General features: G+C 40.7%; 1 protein-coding gene across 1 annotated transcript in view; it reads left to right on the top strand.

Moving 5' to 3' along the window:
- Positions 1-24,054, top strand: part of COL4A3 (collagen type IV alpha 3 chain) — a 168,948-nt gene that overhangs the window by 132,881 nt on the left and 12,013 nt on the right. The window contains exons 35-44 of the mRNA XM_061148595.1: positions 3,022-3,120; positions 3,834-3,923; positions 4,256-4,395; positions 6,706-6,832; positions 8,093-8,173; positions 8,783-8,881; positions 10,351-10,398; positions 11,964-12,149; positions 12,817-12,947; positions 16,251-16,323. Coding sequence (XP_061004578.1) covers positions 3,022-3,120; positions 3,834-3,923; positions 4,256-4,395; positions 6,706-6,832; positions 8,093-8,173; positions 8,783-8,881; positions 10,351-10,398; positions 11,964-12,149; positions 12,817-12,947; positions 16,251-16,323 — 1,074 coding nt within the window. The remainder of the gene's footprint in view (positions 1-3,021; positions 3,121-3,833; positions 3,924-4,255; positions 4,396-6,705; positions 6,833-8,092; positions 8,174-8,782; positions 8,882-10,350; positions 10,399-11,963; positions 12,150-12,816; positions 12,948-16,250; positions 16,324-24,054) is intronic.

Genomic DNA, 24,054 nt, shown 5'->3' with positions numbered 1-24,054 from the left:
AGAGGAAGGAGGGAGATAGAGATGAGCAGGAGGAGAAAAAGGGGACTCAAGAGGAAAGAGACAGATCTACACAGCTGTCTGTTCCCAAAGTGTTCTCCGTAGCCCAGACACCCACAAAGATTCACAGAATTGGATTGGGAAGAGAAGGGGAAAGGAGGAAATAGAGGTGTTCTGAGGTAGAAAAGAGAGAGTCAAAAGTGGGAGAGAGTAATCAACACACTCCTGAATAGAAATGGGAACTGAATATTGGATTCTTAAATGTCCAAAATTTATATCATATACTGAAAAACACAGATTAAAAATCTAGCATAGAGGTTAGACTCTTAAAATACAATATTTAAAAACAAAAACAAAAGCACCAAAAAAATTTAGAAATATATATGAAGTTCAGTTTAAAAATAGGGCTTCTCTCCTTTTTTTTTCATTTCATGAAAATGAAAATTAAGGAATAATAGAGGAGTATTAGAGGACTTTAAAAGGAAATAAGAAAAACAAGAAAAAGAAAAAAAAGAAAAGCAAGAAAAACAAACTGAGAAAAAAATTTTTTTTCCCTAATTAAAAAAATCCTAAAAATATATGAAAATGAAAGTTAAGGAGTAATGGGGGAGTTATAGCGAATTTTAAAAGAAAATAAAAGAGAAAAAATAAAAAAGAAAAGGAAAGAAAAGAAAAATTTTTTAATTAAAAAAAATATATATATATGTATATATCTAGGAATTTCTCTGGAGCTGTTGCGGGCAGTGTGGGTTTGGCTCAGTTTCAGATAGCTCCTCGTTCCAGCTTACACTTCTAGATATCTACAGGCCCCTTCTGGTGTAGTCGGTGTTTTCTACAGGGATTTTAATCTGTGCACCGGTCCCTTCTGAAGCAGTTCCCTTTGTTTATTTGGCTTCTGTTTGCCGTGTCTTCGGTGTCTAATTTCCGCCCTGACACAGGAGGGCAGAGGTGATCTCTTATTTAGGTTCACTAGTTCAGTCCTGCAACGGGAGGGCGGGGCGCTGCAGACAGATATCGCTCTGTGTGGGGAGCACTCACAGTGTTCCGGCCACACTGGGTTTGTCCGCGCTCACGGATGTCTGTGCTTTCCCCGTCTACACTGCTCAGGCTCCCGGCTGCTCTATAGGGAGTGTGCCCTGCGCTGCGCGCGGTTCCAGTTTTCGGGTACTCCACAAAAGCGCGGACTCGGTTGTGCCTGCGTTTTGTGCCTTCCCCGGCCTGAACGGCTCAGGCAGCCAGGAGCTTGACGGGCGCACTCTCCCCGGGTGCGGCACGCCCTCTCCCCTCCGCGGCCCCAGCCTCAGTTTCTTCCAGCGGCTTGTGTTTGTTCTCAGGAGCTGGCCTCTAGCCGCGACCCTCCCGGCAGATGTCGACCATCCAGAATCTCAGGAAGTCTTTGGATAGAAACTGGAGGCCTGTTTGCAGTGTGGGAGGGGATGCCGTCTCTGGGGCCGAGTTTGCCCCTTTCCCCTCCCCCCTGCCTCCTACCTCTGGCGGGGATGGGCTGGCCCGCAGCCGGCTAGCTCTTCTCTGGAGTTTGTCAGTCCCTTTGTTTTGCGAACGGCCGGCAGTGTGTTCGGGCCGGTTAATTTTCTCTCTTGCTATCCCACAGTTTAAAAAAGCTCCCTCTGATTGCTCTCAGGGCCTTCGGGCCTGGTCCTTGCCCTAAGCAATTCCGCCCACTCCTCTCCGTTCTGCCCCCACTTGCTGGTGGCAGATGTGAATGTCTGGGGTACTTTTCTGCTGGGAGTTGCTTTTAGGCATGTAATCTGTGGGCCTTATTTAATTTTTCCTCCCATTTAGGTTGCCCTCCGAGATTCGAAAACTTCCCCCAGACCCGCCAGTGCGAGGGTTTCCTGGTGTTTGGAAACTTCCTCTATTAAGACTCCCTTCCCGGGACGGGTCTCCATCCCTAGCTCTTTTGTCTCTCTTTTTATCTTTTATATTTTGTCCTACCTCCTTTCAAAGACAATGGGTTGCTTTTCTGGGCACCTGATGTCCTCTGCTAGCGATCAGAAGTTGTTTTGTGAAATTTGCTCAGTGTTCAATTGTTCTTTCGATGAATTTGTAGGAGAGAAAGTGGTCTCCCCGTCCTATTCCTCCGCCATCTTGGCTCCTGCCATTGACTTCTTAAGGGGTCTCAGTTTTCTCATCTCTCCACCCAATCTGGAAAGGCTCAAGAATTCATTGAGATTGCCCGAAGGTTAAATCAGATAACTAAAAGAAAATAATGTGTTCCATAAACCAGTTACTTGATAAATTATAGTTGTAATAGATGGATTAAGAATGCAGTAGTCCAAATAAGAATAGTGTATTAGATGATCCTGTCATTAATTTAAAAAAAAAAGAGGGACTTCCCTGATGGTCCAGTGATTAAGAATCTGCCTTACAATGCAAAGGACATGGGTTCGATCCCTGGTCAGGGAGCTAAGATCCCACATGCCACAGAGCAATTCAGCCTGTGTGCTACAACTACTGAGCCCTTGCACCGCAAATAGAGAATCTGTGTGCCATAATGAAAGATCCCCTGTGACACAAGGAAGATCCCACATGCCACAGCTCAGACCCAACAAGTATAATAAATAAATATTTTTTAAAATTTATGATAAATTTTATAAATATAATATATATTTATAATTATAATTATATATAAATATAATAAATAAATATTTTTAAAATATTTATAATAAATAATTTTTTTTTAAAAAAAGAAAAGAGCTGTATTTAGGCCACTAATTCCTAAAATGTTGGTAAAGTGTAAACATTATGATAATTGCTGGTGTTCTTTGAGAACATGACCTAACTCATGCCAGGAACTGTCCTAATGTTTTTTATGTGTTATCTCATTTAATCCTCTTTTTAAATGAAATATAAGCCCAAATCTGCCCATGCTCTTAACAAATATTCTATGTGTACTATAATAATAGCTCATAAATTTTTTTTAGCTCATAAGTTTTAATCAGGATGTGGAAAAGTCTGATAGAATTCTAACCTGTATGTTTAATACATGGTTTTTAACTTTAGGACTTGCAGGAAAGCCTGGTGAGAAAGGAAACAGAGGCAATCCAGGGTTACCAGGTATAAAAGGACTCCCAGGGCTTCCTGGACCAGCAGGACCACCAGGTATGGCTGATTCCCTAATAGAAATATCAGGTGTTAAGTTTTCCTAGATCTAAATGTAACAAAAGTGTGTTTCTAGAATATGAATTCTGCCCCAACAGTGTTCCAGAAATCTGCTTCTTATAATTTAACCAAATTGTGGTCAGCCTGCATTACCTAAAAATATTAACCTACATGAAGTTCTATTTTGCATTCAAAATGTTATTTTGAAATTGCTGGTATATATTACAAGCTATCATTTATTACAATATCATATATCCTGGAAGAAAGTAAGAAAACACTTTAGAGGCCTCTTTCTATTTTAAACAAGTTATTCAGTTTGCAAAGTCATTTTTCAAATAAATAAATTAGTCCCCTATTCCCCGTGACATCACTGATGAAATATATTACATGGTAATAAAATTTCCTTGTTGTATTTGGAAATCTATTACTGTATTGTCACAGTAGCCCCTTCTTTCCTGCTGGCCTTGGTCCTAGGATGATTTTGATGTTTGAACTCCAGGCCTGCTGACCAAAATATAATTTTCTCTAATTGTACATTTTCTGAGTTGCCAGTCCCTTCCCTATTTGAAGGCATAAAGGCAGCTAAACAAGTACCTAAACCAGCTGGTCTGGTTGCTCTGGATTCATTCATTTGTGCAAGCAACAAATGTTCATTGAGCATCTACTGTGTCCAGAAACTACACAGAGCCCATGACTATTTATTTGTTCTCAAGGTCCCAGAGGAGAGCCCGGCAGCATTGGGAATCCCGGTGAGCCAGGACCACGTGGCATCCCAGGAAGCATGGGAAACATAGGAGTACCAGGTAACGCATAAGGTCCTATTGTGAGCCTACCACCTCCTGATGAGTCCTGATTCTACATTTTCTGTGTTGTCACTTTGGTTTTCCACTTGGTAGAAAGTTGGTGTACAACAACTAGATATGCTTTTAGACAAAGGTACTGTATGGAGCAAGAACATGAGAATGAAATAAATATTTACACTGTGCAGAAAATCATTCATTGAGGCTACCTGACACATTAGAGCTTCTGAGAAACCAACTTCATGGGAGAAAGATGGTTTGTGCAAAGGTCAGAAGTAGAATCCTTCGAGATCTCTGCCTTTACCTATTTTACCTGATTTCTTTCCCAATTTCAGGTACTAAAGGAATGAAGGGAGCTGTGGGATTCCCGGGTCTAGCTGGAAGTCCAGGCCTCCCAGGTATTCATGGTCTCCAAGGAGATAAGGGAGAGCCAGGTTACTCAGAAGGTGCAAGGCCAGGAGCACCAGGACCAAAGGTATGTAGGTCATGGAAGTATTTACATTTTGGTAGTAGAATGAGTCCTTTTAAATATCAACAAGCATCTGGATTCATTGTGGGCAAGGAAAATTGAAAACATTACTGTATTTTCAGGCATTTGTTTGGGCTTTTTGTTTTGTTTTGTTTTGTTTTCCTCTCTCTATAACTCAGGATGTCTATCACACAGTTTCAACTTTTGAGTTTATTTTGTCCAGTTTCAACCCCCAAGATATTTCTCATAACTGGCCCTGTAATTTATGCATGCTTCCTGGTGGGCTTCCCTGATGGCTCAAACTATGAGAAATCCATCTGTAATGCTGGAGACCTGGGTTCGATCCCTGGGTTGGGAAGATCCCCTGGAAGAGGGCATGGAAACCCACTCCAGTTCTCTTGCCTGGAGAATCCCCATGGACAGAGGAGACTGGTGGGCTATAGGTCCTGGGGTCACAAAGAGTTGGACACAACTGAGTGACTAAGTGCACACACACACACACAATTGAGGATGTCTATCACACAGTTTCAACTTCTGAGTGTACTTTCTCCAGTTTCAACCCATGAGATAGTTCTCATAACTGGCCCTGCAATTTATGTATGCTGCCAGCAGGAGTCAGTGATCACAGGCCTGTATAAGATGCCCAGGCAGTGTTTGTCAGTCTCTGCTCTGGATTCAAATCACACATGCTTACCAAAATAAATTTCCCAACTTTATAATAAAAAACACTTATTAAACATAATAAAAGATATAAAATAAAATAAATTTAGAGAATTATTAAAAAGCAAACACACACAAAAATTCTAAGATATGTTTATCTTTCTTAATTGTTTTAGAACTTTATTTTCATTGCATTACACAGAGGATTTATTTATCTTGTCCCAGTGTTTTCAGTGCTTGTGCTCTCTCAAAGTCCTCCCTTGTATGTTGTATCATGCAGTAACCAAAGGTTTCAGTGGGGCTCAGTTTTTCTTTAGGTTTATCTTCTTCCAACCTTTCTGTCTATAACAACTACACTAAGATTCAGAGCGAGACTGAGAGAGAATAGCTAACAGAAATTCCCACAAGCAGGGGCTTTTAACTTGTAATTCCATGGACCCCTGGGGAAGCCTATTGGATCCAAAGAAAAATTGAATCCAGATCGATTTCATCGATCCTGAACTTGAATGAAAACCATTTGGAGACGGAGTTTTTTGTTTGTTTGTTTTTCTTTATAGGAGTCTGTTATTTTTCATCAGACTTTCAAGAGTATGTGATTCCAAAGAATATAAAAATTGTTACTTAGGGGACTTTCTCCCTGATTCTCTTTTGAGCCAATAATATACTGCCTTTCCTAAAGATTTCCTCCAGCTATAAATCAGCATGAAAGAAAAATTTTTAGAAACCACAAAGGCCCAAGAAAGTAACCCTTTATTACTTGGAGTACAAACAAATTTCCCTTTGCCCTTTATTTTTAACTAGATCCTCAGAAAACCAGGGAGAAATTCTTTCCATTCTTTCCTCAATGAGTAATTGTATTTGACTGAATTCATTCAATTAATTAACAGTTTCATTTAGATTTACATTTTTCATAGGTAACTACAGAAGAAATTTTTAAAAAACTGTAATGTACACTGTACACAAAATGAGGTGGCTTTATCATGCTAGCAAATCTTAGTAACAGAGTAGTATTTTAATCAGCTACCATCAAGATTCTGTAAGTCACTATCAAATCCATATGTTCTGGCTTATCATAAAAGCAAAGTACAGATTTAATGAATAGAAAATCATGGAAAGTTTTGGGGTTTTTACATTTATTTATCTGCATGCAGAGTATCTGATGAACACACATCTATTTTTTCTGTTTGCTTCTTACACCTGACTTAAACATTACAATTTGAACATATACATTTGTGATTAATATCTGTCTCCCAGTGGTCTCTAAAGTTCCATGAAGGCAGGGATTGTATTTATCACATATCTGTATGCAATTACAATCATATTCCTGGCTTCCTGGGCATAGGACTCTGTAGCCACAGAGGTCCCATGCTGATAAGGACTCCATGCTTGATTTAATCCTCTGCCATTTCTGTCTTGAATTGCTTTTAAAAAGTTTATTTTTAAAACACAAGAGAGGTGCATTTTCATTTTGCACTGCACCCCACAAATTATGTAGCCATCCTGTTTCCAGCAAGTTTTCAGGGTGCTGGCTCACAGCAGACATTTACCGTGAATTGCTAGATAAATCAATAAATGCAAACTAACATAGTTTATACTTAATTCTGATCACATATTCTGCTTATATGAGAATTTTAAAGGTGTTTGACTGAATTTAAGGGAGATCCAGGATTGCCAGGTGACATGGGCAAGAAAGGCGAAAGAGGGCCCCCTGGCGCACCTGGACGTTCGGGGCCTGCTGGACCAGAGGGACTTGCTGGGAGTCCCGGACCCCCTGGCCACCCAGGTGAGCCTGGCTTTGCAACCTGAATGCTGGAAGCCTGACATGTGTATGACCCTCGCTTCCTAGAATAGTGAATGGAAAGCTGTTTTGTACTACAGTTGCCTTCTTTCACCTTTGATCTTTAAAATCAAAGACACTAAGAAACAGCAAATGAATTGCAAGGAGCTCATTTCAGGCCAGTTTGGTGACCTGAAATCTTAAAACTTCCTGTAAACAAAATCTGGGGAGTGCTGCCTCACATGAATTCAACCTAAAGACATGAAATGTTAGCTCAATGGACTTAGGATATTTGTATTAGTTTCCTTGGGCTTCCAAAGCAGATACACAGACTGGGTGACTTAAACAGAAATTCATTTTCTCAGTTCTGGAGGCTTAGAGTCTGAGATCAAGGTGTCCCAGAGCTGATTTCTTCTGAGGCCTCTCTCCTTGGCTTGTAGGCGGCCTCCTCCTCCACGTGCTTTCCTCTGCGTATCTGAGTCACAATCTCTTCTTATAAGGACATTAGTCATGTTGGATTAGGGTCACCATCTGCCTTGGTGACCTCTTTTTAACGTAATTACTTCTTTAAAGACCCCGCCTGGGAATTCCCTGGTGGTCCAGTGGTTAGGACTCCACTGGGGGCCAGAGTTCAATCCCTGGTCAGCGAACTAAGATCCCACAACTGGGGCAGCACAGGCAAAAAATAAATAAATAAACAAAGACCTACCTCCAAATGCAGTGATATTTTGAAATACTAAGTGATGAAGACTTCGGCAGATGCATTTGGGGGCAACACAATTTAACCTGTAACACTGTTGATCTGAGACTTTTTTTTTTTTCTGACATGTTTCCAGTTTGAACATTGGGTTGCTTTCTTATTAATATTTGCTTGTTATTTGGGTTTTCGCTTCATCTGATCAAAAACAACTACTCAGTCACTGGTTTACAGCTTCAGGTCTTACCTAAAGGCAATATTTAAACTATTTTTTCCAAACATGGAAAGGTTCAGTGGATTTGCTGCTAAATCCCAATTAAAGTAATAAATCAGATATTCAGCTATACACCCGGCTGGGATACACATCCCTTTGAAAATGAGTGTACACAGCTCTGCTGTGCTTCTCTGGGGAAATAAAGTCCAGGACAAAACCCACTGTGACTGGTAGCAGGAGTGACCCATGAAGACCAGCTTGAGCACAATTGACTGTAACAACTGACGTTTAGCCATTGTTGGAATCATTCATCTTGTGGTTTTCTTTTTTCCTTTCCTTCTCTCTTCATTTACAGGGAAGTCTGGTCCTGGTGGTGATTTGGGGTCCAAAGGAATCAAAGGCTTCCCTGGCTTTCCAGGAATAAAAGGCCCTCCAGGTTCCATTTTTGTATTTTGTCTAGTTCCCTTTTGTGAGGGAAGCATGTTTTCTATGTGGTTGGACTCTCTTTCTATCTATCTGTATCTCTGACCCACAACTGCTCCTTGGAAGGTAGCTTCCAGTTACCCAGTTCCCAGACAACAGTGTGGAAAAGTGAGGTTAGGTGTAAATCAAAGATCGGGCTTCCCAGATGGTGCTTATGGTAAAGAACCTGCCTGCCAGTGCCAGAGACATAAGAGACATGGGTTCGATCCCTGGGTCTGGAACTTCCCCTGGAGGTGGGCATGGCAGTTCACTCCAGTATTCTTGCCTGGAGAATCCCCATGGACAGAGGAACTTGGTGGGCTACAGTCCATAGGTTTTCTAAGTCAGACATGGCTGAAGCAACTTAGCTTGCTCTCGCTCCCAATTCAAAGATCAGCCAACCTACGCAAAGTGAAAATCCTCATGATAGCACTAACCAGTCCATGGCTTTCACTGTGAATTTAGCTTCATGTCACTACAGTTCTGAAAAATGAACACTTTTTACAGAATTCCACACATCTGGGGTTCACATCAGGCCATTGATAGGAAGTAAGTCCTCTCTTTGAATGGCTTTTTTTTCCAGGTCCTCCAGGATTGCCAGGAAATCCTGGACCAGTGGGTGAGAGAGGTAATCAAGGACTTGATGGAATTCCTGGTCCAGCCGGAGAAAAAGGAGAAACAGGTACAGCTTGCTCACCACGGATACACTAGTTTTACTTTTCATAGAATGATTAGTGACACTGTAATTCTTCACCATTCTAGGAATTCTTCCCTGACAGAATTGATGACCTTTAAGTTGTTCTGGGTTGCAATAATTCTGTTACCAAAGTGAAGTTGACCAAGTAGAATAAATTTTATATATAGGTCAATTTCACATTAGGGAATATATATGTGTGTGTGTTAGTCACTCAGTCGTGTCCAACTCTGCAATCCCATGGGCTGTAAGTCCACCATGCTCCTCTGTCCATGGGGTTTTTCAGGTAAAGAATACTGAAATGGGTTGCCACTTTCTACTCCAGGGGATCTTCCCAACCCAGGGATCAAACTCACATCTCTTGTATCTCCTGCATTGGCAGGCAGATTCTTTACCACTGTGCCACCTGGGAAGCCATATATAAATATAAATATATACATATATATATGAAGATGAATATATATTGTGTGTTAGTCATTCAGTCATGTTTAACTCTGACAGGTTGTTACTGAACTGAGAAAGACACTGGGATTCTTGGCCTCTGGAGGAGAGGAATTCAATCTGGGGCCAGTGACGAGACTTGATCGCTCAGAGCTTGTGTGTGATAAAGTTTTATTAAAGTATGAAAGAGACAGAGAAAGCTTTTGACATAGACATCAGAAGGGGCAGAAAGAATACCCCCCTGCTAGTCTTTAGCAGGATGTTATATAGCTACCAGCAGGCTGCTAATTAGAGAAAGGGAATGTCTCAAAACTCAGAGATAGGCACCAGGCTCCTCACCCACAATATGCATTTTGAGATAACATTGGCACAAGGTGAGTCATCTGGGGCCATAAAACGATTGACATGAATCTTGAAGAAAGGCAGGTTTCCAAGTAAATATATAGTTTTATTAACATAGATTAGGAGAACAATGTATGAGTAAAACATGCTGGTTTGTTGAGCCCTTATTGGTTCTGAGTCTTAAGCAGAACTGACTTGAAGAAAGACAGAGTCTAGGGTAAATACATAGTTCATTAACATAGCTTAAGAGAAACATTTCCATAAGAAAAATGCATTGGTTAGCTCATGGTTTGAGAAAAGTTAAGTTCAGGTGGAACCAGGTGTCATCATGGCAACACGGAATTTTAAGAGAAACCTCCTTTTAAATTTGTATAGAGAAGGGAAAAAATCTGACACTTGTAGTTGGTTTCCTCCTGCTGCTTAAGAGAGATAAAAAAATCGTCTGACACTTGCAGCCTATGTCCTCTGTTTGCAGACCCCTAGCCTTCCTGCCTGTTACCCTCTCAACTCTTTGCAGTCCCATGGACTGTAGCTTACCAGGCTTCTCTGTCCATGGGATTCTCTAGGCAAGAATACTGGAGTAGGTTGCCATTTCCTTTCTCCATAATATATATTATATGATATAAATTAACTGTATATATAACATATTGAAATACAAACATTTTCTCTTTCAGGCTTGCTGGGAGCACCTCCAGGTCCAAGAGGGAAACCTGGTCCTCAAGGTGAGTGGTTCTTCCTCCCAAACCTGGTGATATACATTTTCAAGGACAGAATCTGATTTAATAGCCCTGACAGATACACTTAGCATTTTGAATTAAAGAGGTCCCAATGGTAACACAGGATATTTATATTCCTAGCAGTCAAGTAAAAACGTTCCATTACTACCATCACAACAAAATGAACACACTAGGCACTGTGATCCAACTTTTAGATTTCCATCTATGAAAGTAAAAAGACTTCTTCTGTATTTCCTTCCTTGTTATCAGCATGGTTAAAATGTATCACCTCCTAAAAAGATGGAGGTGGAATTGACAGCTTCTCAAGGAATTTCCTCTCCCTGCTATTCTGAGCTGCAGTAGTAACACTAATCTTTTGCCACCTTGTTCTCTTCATTGGTCTGATTCCAATCCCTGGAGCCAGTGTGTGGCTCAAGCTACTGTTTATTCAGGGCTTTCCCATAACTCTCTCAGGATCTCAGACATGTCAATTTACTGAATGTCATTAAGAACATACACGTTTTTTGTTTGCCTCAGACTGTTGCCAGACCCTTCAAGCATCTCAGAGCTTGCAGAGAGCTGAAATCATCTAAATTCGTTTAAAAGTATAAATTACAGTCATAAAAAAGAACATGGTAGACAAAGTGTTAGATATTCAGTTTTATTTTCATCATCACTTTAAGCATTCTCTGCACAACATATAATTCCCCAAGTCCTTACCTGTGCCACCAGCCTCATCCTCACTTTTCCTTCTTCCTTCCATCTTTTCCTATTGTCATGCCATTTACTATTGGATTGGCCAAGTTCATTTAGGTTTTTCCATATGATGTTATAGATTTTATTTCTAGACTATTTCTAGAGTAACACAAAGATGGGAGAGAGGAGGGGGAGATTATTTTCAATTCATAAAACATTTTCCATTCATGAATGTCAAAGCACAATTTCTTAAAGGTTTTCTGAGATTAAATATATTAAGTTGTGACCTTCTGGGGGAGTCTTCTTTGGTAAATTCAAATCTCTCATCACCATTTCTCCCAGACTAGTGTTTATCTTATAGGGGAGAAGTAATCAGAGGACAGAACAGAAATTGCAACTTTGTCGTTCCTTTGTTGGGGTTTGGCTGGGCAACACTTGAAATGCACAAGCTGGCCCTGAAGTTTAGCTTTTTAATGCTCTGTTGAATTATCAGTGATTAAATAAAGTCATTGTAATTAAAATTCACCAGATAATAACAGACAGAACACTTTAGAGCTTATACTATGCTTTTTCATCTGCATATTCTCTCATTTGATATTTAAAGAATTGTGTTAAGTCAGATGTTACCTCTATTTTTAAAATAAGAAAACAGTGAAATGACTTTACCAGGAGCAACAGATAGCTGGAGGCAGAACTGAGTCTAGTCTGAACCCTGTCTTCATAGACGCACATCTCTTTTGTTGGACTCTTTAAAATATATATATATATTTTGAGTCTTAATACCTTTAAGCAAAGTGTCTCTGTTATTGGGGATAACCACAAACTATAACATCAAATACAGGGGCATTACAGAAACTTACCACTTTTCTTTGCAGGAGCCAAAGGAGACAGGGGAGCACCAGGCTTGCCCGGCCTCCCTGGCAGGAAAGGGCCAGTGGGAGATGCTGGGCCTCCAGGGCCCATTGGCATGACAGGACCTCAAGGGGCACCAGGCTTTCCTGGTGTAACCATCCCTGGCCAGAAAGGAGATCGAGGTCCACCTGGCTCCAGAGGAAACCCAGGTAGAGAATCTACTTTTAAACATGGTAAAAGAATGAAAATAACATTTGACATCAGAAGCTTTCAACCCACTCATGTGACCATCTTGCTTCTTTTTCCTTCTGGTCTTCTCTGTTTTCCCATTCCCACCTGTCCTCACATTGGGTGCATAAGGCTGTTGGTGTGGAAGCAGAGGGACCTGCTTGAAAAATTAGTAAATACTGGCACTTCCCTGGTGGTGTACTGGTTAAGACTTTGCCTTCCAATGCAGGGGGTGCAGGTTCGATCCCTTGTTGGGAAACTAAGATTCCACATGCCTGTGGCCCCAAAAAACAAAACATAAAACAGAAGCAGAATTGTAACAAATTCCATAAAGACTTAAAAAATGGTCCACATCAAAAAAAAAATTTTTTTTTTAAAAGAAAAATGAGTAAATATCAAGTTCATGAGCCTGGGAGAAAGACAGAAGCATCCATTCACCAGTACTGACTGAGCCCCTACTGTGTGTAAGGTACTGGGTTAGGCACTGATTTTGCTCTAACAAACCATCATCAAGGAGAAGCAGTTCCTGCCTCACACCTCGTGGCAGGTAACGTTAAGGTGCAGGGTTTGCTCTTCACTCAAAAGGGCACTAACAGAACCTGCAAAGCTCCCCGAGTGGTAACACTGACAGGCTTTTTATGAATTCAGGCATGCCTGGTCCTCCTGGGCCTCCAGGGAGTCCTGTAGAAGGCATAAAAGGAGACAAGGGGTTGATGGGAGAGCCTGGCCAAAGAGGTCCGCCTGGAGCTGTAGGAGACATGGGGCCACCGGGTCCTCCGGTAAGTGGGAAATTATTTTGATGTCTGACCAACCTAGACAGCATATTAAAAAGCAGAGATATTACTTTGCCAACAAAGGTCCGTATGGTCAAAGCTATGGTTTTTCCAGTAGTCATGTATGGATGTGAGAGCTGGACTAGACAGAAAGCTGAGTGCCGAAGAATTGATGCTTTTGAACTGCAGTGCTGGAGAAGACTCTTGAGAGTCCCTTAGACAGCAAGGAGATCCAATCAATCCATCCTGAAGGAATTCAGTCCTGAATATTCACTGGCAGGACTGATGCTGAAGCTGAATCTCCAATACTTTGGCCACCTGGTGCGAAGAGCTGACTCATTTGAAAAGACCCTGATGCTGGGAAAGATTGAAGGTGGGAGGAGAAGGGGATGACAGAGGATGAGATGGTTGGATGGCATCACTGACTCAATGGACATGAGTTTGAGTAAACTCTGGGAGTTGGTGATGGACAGGGAGGCCTGGCATGCTGCAGTCCATGGGGTCGCAAAGAGTCAGACACAACTAAGCGACGGAACTGAACTGAATGCTTCTAAGTTGACTGCCAGGATCAGATCAAGTTTCCTACTTGTGATGCTTCTATGCAGTGAACCCCCAAAAATGACAGAGTCTGGAAGGTTCAAAGAGTCAAAGGACCTTAAGAGTTGCCAGATTTGGTGTCTAAGAGGCCTGTGAAAGTTCAGTCTATTTGGGACCCTTCTCTTTGTCATCCCTGACCTCATCTTGTTTCGACTCTGAAAAATTTCATGTAGAAGCTTGGAATCACTCTAGATGACAACAAAATTTTTCTCTATTAATAGGATTTCAAAATCATCTTTGCTGTCCCCTAAATGTCTATTTTCCCCCACAACCTACTTTCCAGTATTTATGAATAGCTGCCATTTCCTTCTGGGTATTTTCTCTCCCAATAAATATGTTTTTCCCTCAATTTCAGTTTAACTTTTCATAAATGTGCCTCTATTCTGAATATATCCTAGTTTGCCAATACCTTAAGAATGCAGCCCCTGAGATGAACACCTTCTAGTAATATGAATTCGGTACCCACCACAGAGTAGCTAGAAGACAGATGAGTCTCACTATCCTGAACATTCTGTTTTATAATCCAGTCTACAAGTCCACATGGGGCTTCCCAGGTGGCTCAGTGGTAAAGAATCTGCCATCCGATTCAGGAGATGCAGGTTTGGTCCTGGGTCAGGAAGATCCCGTGGAGAAGGAAATGGCAACCCATTCCAGTATTCTTGCCTGGGGGGATTGCATGGGCAGAGGAGCCTGGCAGGCCACAGTCCATGGGGCTGCAAACAGTCAGACATGACTGAGCTACTAAACAACAATAAAAACAGAATTCCACATGGATTGTCTGGCTGCCTAGTCAGCACATTATCATCACACGTTGAGTATATGGTCAACGAAATCCCTTGTGCCTTTTCCGCCTGAGCTGCTACTAAGTTTCCGCCATTACTTTTTGTCTTGTCCATTTGTGTATTTATGACTTAAGTGCAGAACTTTCACATTTGTTTTTCTTAGATATCATCTTGTTCCTTTAGGCTCATGCTCCCAATCTATTAAGATCTCTCAATCATAACATCTCACTTAACACCATAGCCACCTTCCCTAGCTTTTTCTCAGCAGCATATTTGAAAAGATTTCTCCATTTACATCAAATTCCTGGAAACTAATGATGAAATCAGAGTTATGTCATAGTGGTTCTGTGTTATCTTGTGATGGATAATGAGGTTTCTTGACATGGTTTATTGTCAGGATACATGTTAAGCTCTCTTGGTATGTGGTTTCCAGAATCTACTTTTTAAAAACTTTTTAAAAAATGAGATACTCACCTATCTCCCGCATTAGGTATTTCTCCTGTACTTCATGATTTTTTGAAAGTGGCAAACACTGATATTACAATCACATTGAAAGTTCTTCCAAGAACACTGGGATGTGGAAAGTCTAGTTTGGAAATGCAATCTCTCTTAAATCATCTGTAGTGTAGGCTTCTGTATTTGCACCTGAAAGATAATTTTTGTTGTTCAGTCACTAAGTCATGTCCAACTCTTTGTGACCCCATGAATTGCAGCATGCCAGGCTTCCCTGTCCTTCACTATCTCCCGGAGTTTGCTCAAACTCATGTCCATTGAGTCAGTTATGCCATCCAATCATCACATCCTCTGTCGTCCCCTTCTCCTCCTGCCCTCAATCTTTCCCAGCATCAAGGTCTTTTTCAATGAAAACTGACTCCTTGCCCTTAACAACTCTCTCCTTGCAGGAAACAGCTTCCTCCCCACCCAAGAGAAGGGCCTGGCACCAGACCTTTCTCCCTGGTTACCTTTACCTCTGGAGAACAGGCCAGACTTGAGAAGCCTGAGAATCCTTGATCACATGCTCCTGTTTACTCTCCTTCCTTTTTTAAACTCACACCACCTTATCTAAGAAATAGGACCGTTCCTTCTTTGGTCTTCAAGCTCCAAAGACAGCTGGCTCAACGACCAGTTTTGTTACTGTTGGCATTTTCAGGACCTTCAATTCATTGTTTTCAAGTAATAGCATTCTGTCTCAATTCTTATGGATAGTATAAGACTAGAGGTGACATACATTCTGACAAACAGTGCTTTTTGGAAGCCCTGTTCCCTCCCCTCTCCTCCTATGGCCTTGCTTGAGCATCTCAGGGCCACAAGGGTAATTAGTGTGAGCCTCATAATATGGGAGCATCTCAGCCCGGTCAGATCATTGCATCCTTGCCAAGAGTGAGGTCAAAACTCCACTGACACACTCTTCCTACTCCCATCCCTGGAACCTGTACTTCTATCACTCTGACCAGAGTAAGTTACAACTCTGAGGGCTTAGTTAGAATGATGGTGGTTGTTACAGTTCAATAGCATCTCTGTTTTCTTTGCAAGAATTACAAACACAAATTATAATTTTCATTCTGACAATCTGGTACCTGTTCTTCCAGAAAGATCTCCAAATGCCAGGAAGTTCACTTTGAAATACAGAATATCCAATTGTATCCAATACACTAACATACATTCACATCAAAAGTTATGTTCGCTCTTGTGTTCAAAGGTAGTTTTTACTTCTTCTTTATTGAAAAATCATAGACCTTAGGTGAGGTCTAGGTGACATAGAAGTTACAGGAGGTGATATAGTGGATTAGAAGGTAAAAATGATGTCTAACAATTTTAGATCATTCTGACCCAATAAAATAAAATATCTTATATGCTTAAAAAAACTATAATTAATATTGTGATTTTAAAAATTTGTCTTTGGTTTTGCTTCTTCTTATTTGAAATATAGGGAGCACCAGGTGTCCCCGGTCAGCCAGGGGCCAGAGGTGATCCTGGATTCTACGGATTTCCAGGCTTGAAAGGTACTGTTTTTGTTCCGTCCTCTATGGTACAAAGGCAATGACCACGAGTCACATTTTAGGGCACACAGATGTTTACTGAACCCACAGTGTCAGAACAGGTTGGGTGCAAATAGGATGAATGAAGAAGGGAGAATGAAGCAGGAAGACAACACCAGTACCAAACCCCAGAGGCCTTAAAAATTAAACCATATCGAAGATGGCGGAGGAATAGGATGGGGAGACCACTTTCTCTCCTACAAATTCATCGAAAGAACAATTGAACACTGAGCAAATTTCACAAAACAACTTCTGATCACTAGCAGAGGACATCAGGTGCCCAGAAAAGCAACCCATTGTCTTCGAAAAGAGGTAGGACAAAATATAAAAGATAAAAAGAGAGACAAAAGAGCTAGGGATGGAGACCCGTCCCGGGAAGGGAGTCTTAATAGAGGAAGTTTCTAAACACCAGGAAACCCTCGCACTGGCGGGTCTGGGGGAAGTTTTCGAATCTCGGAGGGCAACCTAAATGGGAGGAAAAATTAAATAAGGCCCACAGATTACATGCCTAAAAGCAACTTCCCGGAAGAAAAGTACCCCAGACGCCCGCATCTGCCACCAGCAAGTGGGGGCGGAACAGAGAGGAGCGGGCGGAATTGCTTAGGGCAAGGACCAGGCCCGAAGGCCCTGAGAGCAATCAGAGGGAGCTTTTTTAAACTGTGGGATAGCAAGAGAGAAAATTAACCGGCCCGAACACACTGCCGGCCGTTCGCAAAACAAAGGGACTGAGAAACTCCAGAGAAGAGCTAGCCGGCTGCGGGCCAGCCCATCCCCGCCAGAGGTAGGAGGCAGCGGGGAGGGGAAAGGGGCAAACTCGGCCCCAGAGATGGCATCCCCTCCCACACTGCAAACAGGCCTCCAGTTTCTATCCAAAGACTTCCTGAGATTCTGGATGGTCGACATCTGCCGGGAGGGTCGCGGCTAGAGGCCAGCTCCTGAGAACAAACACAAGCCGCTGGCAGAAACTGAGGCTGGGGCCGCGGAGGGGAGAGGGCGTGTCGCACCCGGGGAGAGTGCGCCCGTCAAGCTCCTGGCTGCCTGAGCCGTTCAGGCCGGGGAAGGCACAAAACGCAGGCACAACCGAGTCCGCGCTTTTGTGGAGTACCCGAAAACTGGAACCGCGCGCAGCGCAGGGCACGCTCCCTATAGAGCAGCCGGGAGCCTGAGCAGTGTAGACGGGGAAAGCACAGACATCCGTGAGCGGGGACAAACCCAGTGTGGCCGGAACACTGTGAGTGCTCCCCACACAGAGCGATATCTGTCTGCAGCGCCCCGCCCTCCCGTTGCAGGACTGAACTAGTGAACCTAAATAAGAGATCACCTCTGCCCTCCTGTGTCAGGGCGGAAATTAGACACCGAAGAGACAGCAAACAGAAGCCAAATAAACAAAGGGAACTGCTTCAGAAGGGACCGGTGCACAGATTAAAATCCCTGTAGAAAACACCGACTACACCAGAAGGGGCCTGTAGATATCGAGAAGTGTAAGCTGGAATGAGGAGCTATCTGAAACTGAACTGAACTCACACTGACTGCAACAGCTCCAGAGAAATTCATATATATATATATATATATATAAAATTTTTTATATAATTTTTTTAATTAAAAACAATTTTTTTTCCTTTCCCTTTCTTTTTTATTTTTCCTCTTTTATTTTCTTTTAAAATTCCCTATAACTCCCCCGTTACTCCTTAACTTTCATTTTCATATATTTTTACAATTTTTTTAATTAGGGAAAAATTTTTTTTTCTTTTTTTTCTTTTTCTTGTTTTTCTCTCTTATTTCCTCCTAAAGTCCTCTAATACTCCTCTATTATTCCTTAATTTTCATTTTAATTTCACTATAACCTTGCAAAAAAAAAAAGAGAGAAGCCCTATTTTTAAACCAAACTTCATATATATTTCTAAATTTTTTTTGTGTTTTTGTTTTTAAATATTGGATTTTAAAGAGACTAACCTCTACGCTAGATTTTTAATCTTTGTTTTTCAGTATATGATATAAATTTTGGACATTTAAGAATCCAATATTCAGTTCCCATTTCTATTCAGTAGTGTGTTGATTACTCTCTCCCACTTCTGAATGTCCGTTTTCTACCTCAGAACACCTCTATTTCCTCCTTTCCCCTTCTCTTCCCAATCCAATTCTGTGAATCTTTCTGGGTGTGTGGGCTACAGAGAACACTTTGGGAACAGAGAACTGTGTAGATCTGTCTCTTTCCTCTTGAGTCCCCCTTTTTCTCCTCCTGCTCATCTCTATCTCCCTCCTCCCTCTCCTCTTTTTCATGTTACTCTGTGAACCTCTCTGGGTGTCCCTCACGGTGGAGAATCTTTTCACCATTAACCTAAAAGTTTTATTATCAGTGCTGTATAGTTGGAGAAGTCTTGAGACTACTGGAAGAATAAAACTGAAATCCAGAGGCAGGAGACTTAAGCCCAAAACCTGAGAACACCAGAAAACTCCTGACTACATGGAACATTAAGTAATAAGAGACCACCCAAAAGCCTCCATACCTACACCGAAACCAACCACCACCCAAGAGCCAATAAGCTCCAGAACAAGACATACCATGCAAATTCTTTAGCAACGCAGGAACATAGACCTGAGTGTCAACATACAGGCTGCCCAAAGTCGCACCTAACACATAGACCCTTCTCAAAACTCATTATTGGGCACTCAATTGCACTCCAGAGAGAAGAAATCCAATTCCACGCACCAGAACACTAACACAAGCTTCCCTAACCAGGAAACCTTGACAAACCAATCATCCAACCCCACCCACTGGGTGAAACCTCCACAATAAAAAGGAACCACAGACCACCAGAATACAGAAAGCTCACTCCAGACACAGCAATCTAAACAAGATGAAAAGGCAGAGAAATACCCAACAGATAAAGGAACATGAAAAATGCCCACCAAGTCAAACAAAAGAGGAGGAGATAGGGAATCTACCTGAAAAAGAATTTAGAATAATGATAATAAAAATGATCCAAAATCTTGAGAACAAAATGGAGTTACAGATAAATAGCCTGGAGACAAAGATTGAGAAGATGCAAGAAATGTTTAATAAGGACCTAGAAGAAATAAAAAAGAGTCAATTAAAAATGAATAATGCAATAAATGAGATAAAAAACACTCTGGAGGGAACCATGAGTAGAATAACAGAGACAGGAGATAGGGTAAGTGAGGTAGAAGATAAAATGGTGGAAATAAATGAAGCAGAGAGGAAAAAAGAAAAAAGAATCAAAAGAAAGGAGGACAACCTCAGGGACCTCTGGGACAATGTGAAACGCCCCAACATTCGAATCATAGGAGTTCCAGAAGAAGAAGACAAAAAGAAAGGCCATGAGAAGATACTCGAGGAGATAATAGCTGAAAACTTCCCTAAAATGGAGAAGGAAATAGTCACCCAAGTCCAGGAAACCCAGAGAGTCCCAAACAGGATAAACCCCAGGCGAAACACCCCAAGACACATATTAATCAAATTAACAAAGATCAAACACAAAGAACAAATATCAAAAGCAACAAGGGAGAAACAACAAATAACACACAAAGGGATTCCCATAAGGATAACAGCTGATCTATCAATAGAAACCCTTCAGGCCAGAAGGGAATGGCAGGACGTACTTAGAGTAATGAAAGAGAATAACCTACAACCTAGATTACTGTACCCAGCAAGGATCTCATTCAGATATGAAGGATAACTCAAAAACTTTACAGACAAGCAAAAGCGGAGAGAATTCAGCACCACCAAACCAGCTCTTCAACAAATGCTAAAGGATCTTCTCTAGACAGGAAACCCAGAAAGGTTGTATAAACGTGAACCCAAAACAACAAAGTAAATGGCAACGGGACCATACCTATCAATAATTACCTTAAATGTAAATGGGTTGAATGCCCCAACCAAAAGACAAAGACTGGCTGAATGGATACAAAAACAAGACCCCTACATATGCTGTCTACAAGAGACCCACCTCAAAACAAGAGACACATACAGACTAAAAGTGAAGGGCTGGAAAAAAATATTTCACGCAAACGGAGACCAAAAGAAAGCAGGAGTCACAATACTCATATCAGATAAAATAGACTTTCAAATAAAGGATGTGAAAAGAGACAAAGAAGGACACTACATAATGATCAAAGGATCAATCCAAGAAGAAGATATAACAATTATAAATATATATGCACCCAACATAGGAGCACCGCAATATGTACGGCAAATGCTAACGAGTATGAAAGAGGAAATTAATAGTAACACAATAATAGTGGGAGACTTTAATACCCCACTCACAACTATGGATAGATCAACTAAACAGAATATTAACAAAGGAAACACAAACCTAAAATGACACAATGGACCAGCTAGACCTAATTGACATCTATAGGACGTTTCACCCCAAAACAATCAACTTCACCTTTTTTCTCAAGTGCACACGGAACCTTCTCCAGAATAGATCACATCCTGGACCATAAATCTACTCTTGGTAAATTCCAAAAACTTGAAATCATTCCAGTCATCTTTTCTGACCACAGTGCAGTAAGATTAGATCTCAATTACAGGAAAAAAATTATTAACAATTCAAACATGTGGAGGCTAAACAACACACTTCTGAATAACCAACAAATTATACAAGAAATAAAAAAAAATCAAAATATGCATAGAAATGAATGAAAATGAAAACACAACAACCCAAAACCTATGGGACACTGTAAAAGCAGTGCTAAGGGGAAGATTCATAGCATTAGAGGCCTACCTCAAGAAACAAGAAAAAAGTCAAATAAATAACCTAACTCTACACCTAAAGCAACTAGAGAAGGAAGAAATGAAGAACCCCAGGGTTAATAGAAGGAAAGAAATCTTAAAAATTAGGGCAGAAATAAATGCAAAAGAAACTAAAGAGACCATAGCAAAAATCAACAAAGCTAAAAGCTGGTTTTTTGAAAAAATAAACAAAAATTGACAAACTGTTAGCAAGACTCATTAAGAAACAAAGGGAGAAGAACCAAATTAACAGAATTAGAAATGAAAATGGAGAGATCACAACAGACAACACTGAAATACAAAGGATCATAAGAGACTACTACCAGCAGCTCTATGCCAATAAAATGGACAACTTGGAAGAAATGGACAAATTCTTAGAAAAGTATAACTTTCCAAAACTGAACCAGGAAGAAATAGAAGATCTTAACAGACCCATCACAAGCAAGGAAATCAAAACTGTAATCAGAAATCTTCCAGCAAACAAAAGCCCAGGACCAGATGGCTTCACAGCTGAATTCTACCACAAATTCAGAGAAGAGCTAACACCTATCTTACTCAAACTCTTCCAGAAAATTGCAGAAGAAGGTAAACTTCCAAACTCATTCTATGAGGCCACCATCACCCTAATTCCAAAACCAGACAAAGATGCCACCAAAAAAGAAAACTACAGGCCAATATCACTGATGAACATAGATGCAAAAATCCTTAACAAAATTCTAGCAAACAGAATCCAACAACCTATTAAAAAACTCATACACCATGACCAAGTGGGCTTTATCCCAGGAATGCAAGGATTCTTTAATATCCGCAAATCAATCAATGTAATACACCACATTAACAAGTTGAAAGATAAACACCATATGATTATCTCAATAGATGCAGAGAAAGCCTTTGACAAAATTCAACACCCATATATGATTAAAACTCTCCAGAAAGCAGGAATAGAAGGAACATACCTCAACATAATAAAAGCTGTATATGACAAACCCACAGCAAGCATTACCCTCAATGGTGAAAAATTGAAAGCATTTCCCCTGAAATCAGGAACAAGACAAGGGTGCCCACTCTCACCACTACTATTCAACATAGTTTTGGAAGTTTTGGCCACAGCAATCAGAGCAGAAAAAGAAGTAAAAGGAATCCAGATAGGAAAAGAAGAAGTGAAACTCTCTCTGTTTGCAGATGACATGATCCTCTACATAGAAAACCCTAAAGACTCTACCAGAAAATTACTAGAGCTAATCAACGAATATAGTAATGTTGCAGGATATAAAATTAACACACAGAAATCCCTTGCATTCCTATACACTAACAATGAGAAAACAGAAAGAGAAATTAAGGAAACAATACCATTCACCATTGCAACAAAAAGAATAAAATACTTAGGAGTATATCTACCTAAAGAAACAAAAGACCTATACACAGAAAACTATAAAACACTGATGAAAGAAATCAAAGAGGACACAAACAGATGGAGAAATATACCGTGTTCATGGATTGGAAGAATCAATATTATCAAAATGGCTATACTACCCAAAGCAATCTATAGATTCAATGCAATCCCTATCAAGCCACCAACGGTATTTTTCACAGAACTAGACCAAATAATTTCACAATTTGTATGGAAATACAAAAAACCTCGAATAGCCAAAGTAATCTTGAGAAAGAAGAATGGAACTGGAGGAATCAACCTGCCTGACTTCAGACTCTACTACAAAGCCACAGTCATCAAGACAGTATGGTACTGGCACAAAGACAGAAATATAGATCAATGGAACAGAATAGAAAGCCCAGAGATAAATCCACAAACCTATGGACACCTTATCTTCGACAAAGGAGGCAAGGATATACAATGGAAAAAAGACAACCTCTTTAACAAGTGGTGCTGGGAAAACTGGTCAACCACCTGTAAAAGAATGAAACTAGAATAGTTTCTAACATCATACACAAAAATAAACTCAAAATGGATTAAAGATCTAAATGTAAGACCAGAAACTATAAAACTCCTAGAGGAGAACATAGGCAAAACACTCTCCGACATAAATCACAGCAGGATCCTCTATGACCCACCTCCCAGAATATTAGAAACAAAAGCAAAAATAAACAAATGGGACCTAATGAAACTTAAAAGCTTTTGCACAACAAAGGAAACTATAAGCAAGGTGAAAAGATAGCCCTCAGATTGGGAGAAAATAATAGCAAATGAAGCAACAGACAAAGGATTAATCTCAAAAATATACAAGCAACTCCTACAGCTCAACTCCGGAAAAATAAATGACCCAATCAAAAAATGGGCCAAAGAACTAAACAGACATTTCTCCAAAGAAGACATACAGATGGCTAACAAACACATGAAAAGATGCTCAACATCAGTCATTATCAGAGAAATGCAAATCAAAACCACAATGAGGTACCATTACACACCAGTCAGGATGGCTGCTATCCAAAAGTCTACAAGCAATAAATGCTGGAGAGGGTGTGGAGAAAAGGGAACCCTCTTACACTGTTGGTGGGAATGCAAACTAGTACAGCTGCTATGGAAAACAGTGTGGAGGTTTCTTAAAAAACTGGAAATAGAACTGCCATATGACCCAGCAATCCCACTTCTGGGTGTACACACCGAGGAAACCAGATCTGAAAGAGACACGTGCACCCCAATGTTCATCGCAGCACTGTTTATAATAGCCAGGACATGGAAGCAACCTAGATGCCCATCAGCAGATGAATGGATAAGGAAGCTGTGGTGCATATACACCATGGAATATTGCTCAGCCATTAAAAAGAATTCATTTGAATCAGTTCTAATTAGATGGATGACACTGGAGCCCATTATACAGAGTGAAGGAAGCCAGAAAGATAAAGACCATTACAGTATACTAACACATATATATGGAATTTAGAAAGATGGTAACGATAACCCTATATGCAAAACAGAAAGA

This window comes from Dama dama, chromosome 8 (assembly GCF_033118175.1).
Source record: "Dama dama isolate Ldn47 chromosome 8, ASM3311817v1, whole genome shotgun sequence".
Classification (NCBI taxonomy): Eukaryota; Metazoa; Chordata; class Mammalia; order Artiodactyla; family Cervidae; genus Dama; species Dama dama.
Note: the sequence above shows the minus strand (reverse complement) of the source record. Positions and strands in the feature narration are given on the sequence as shown.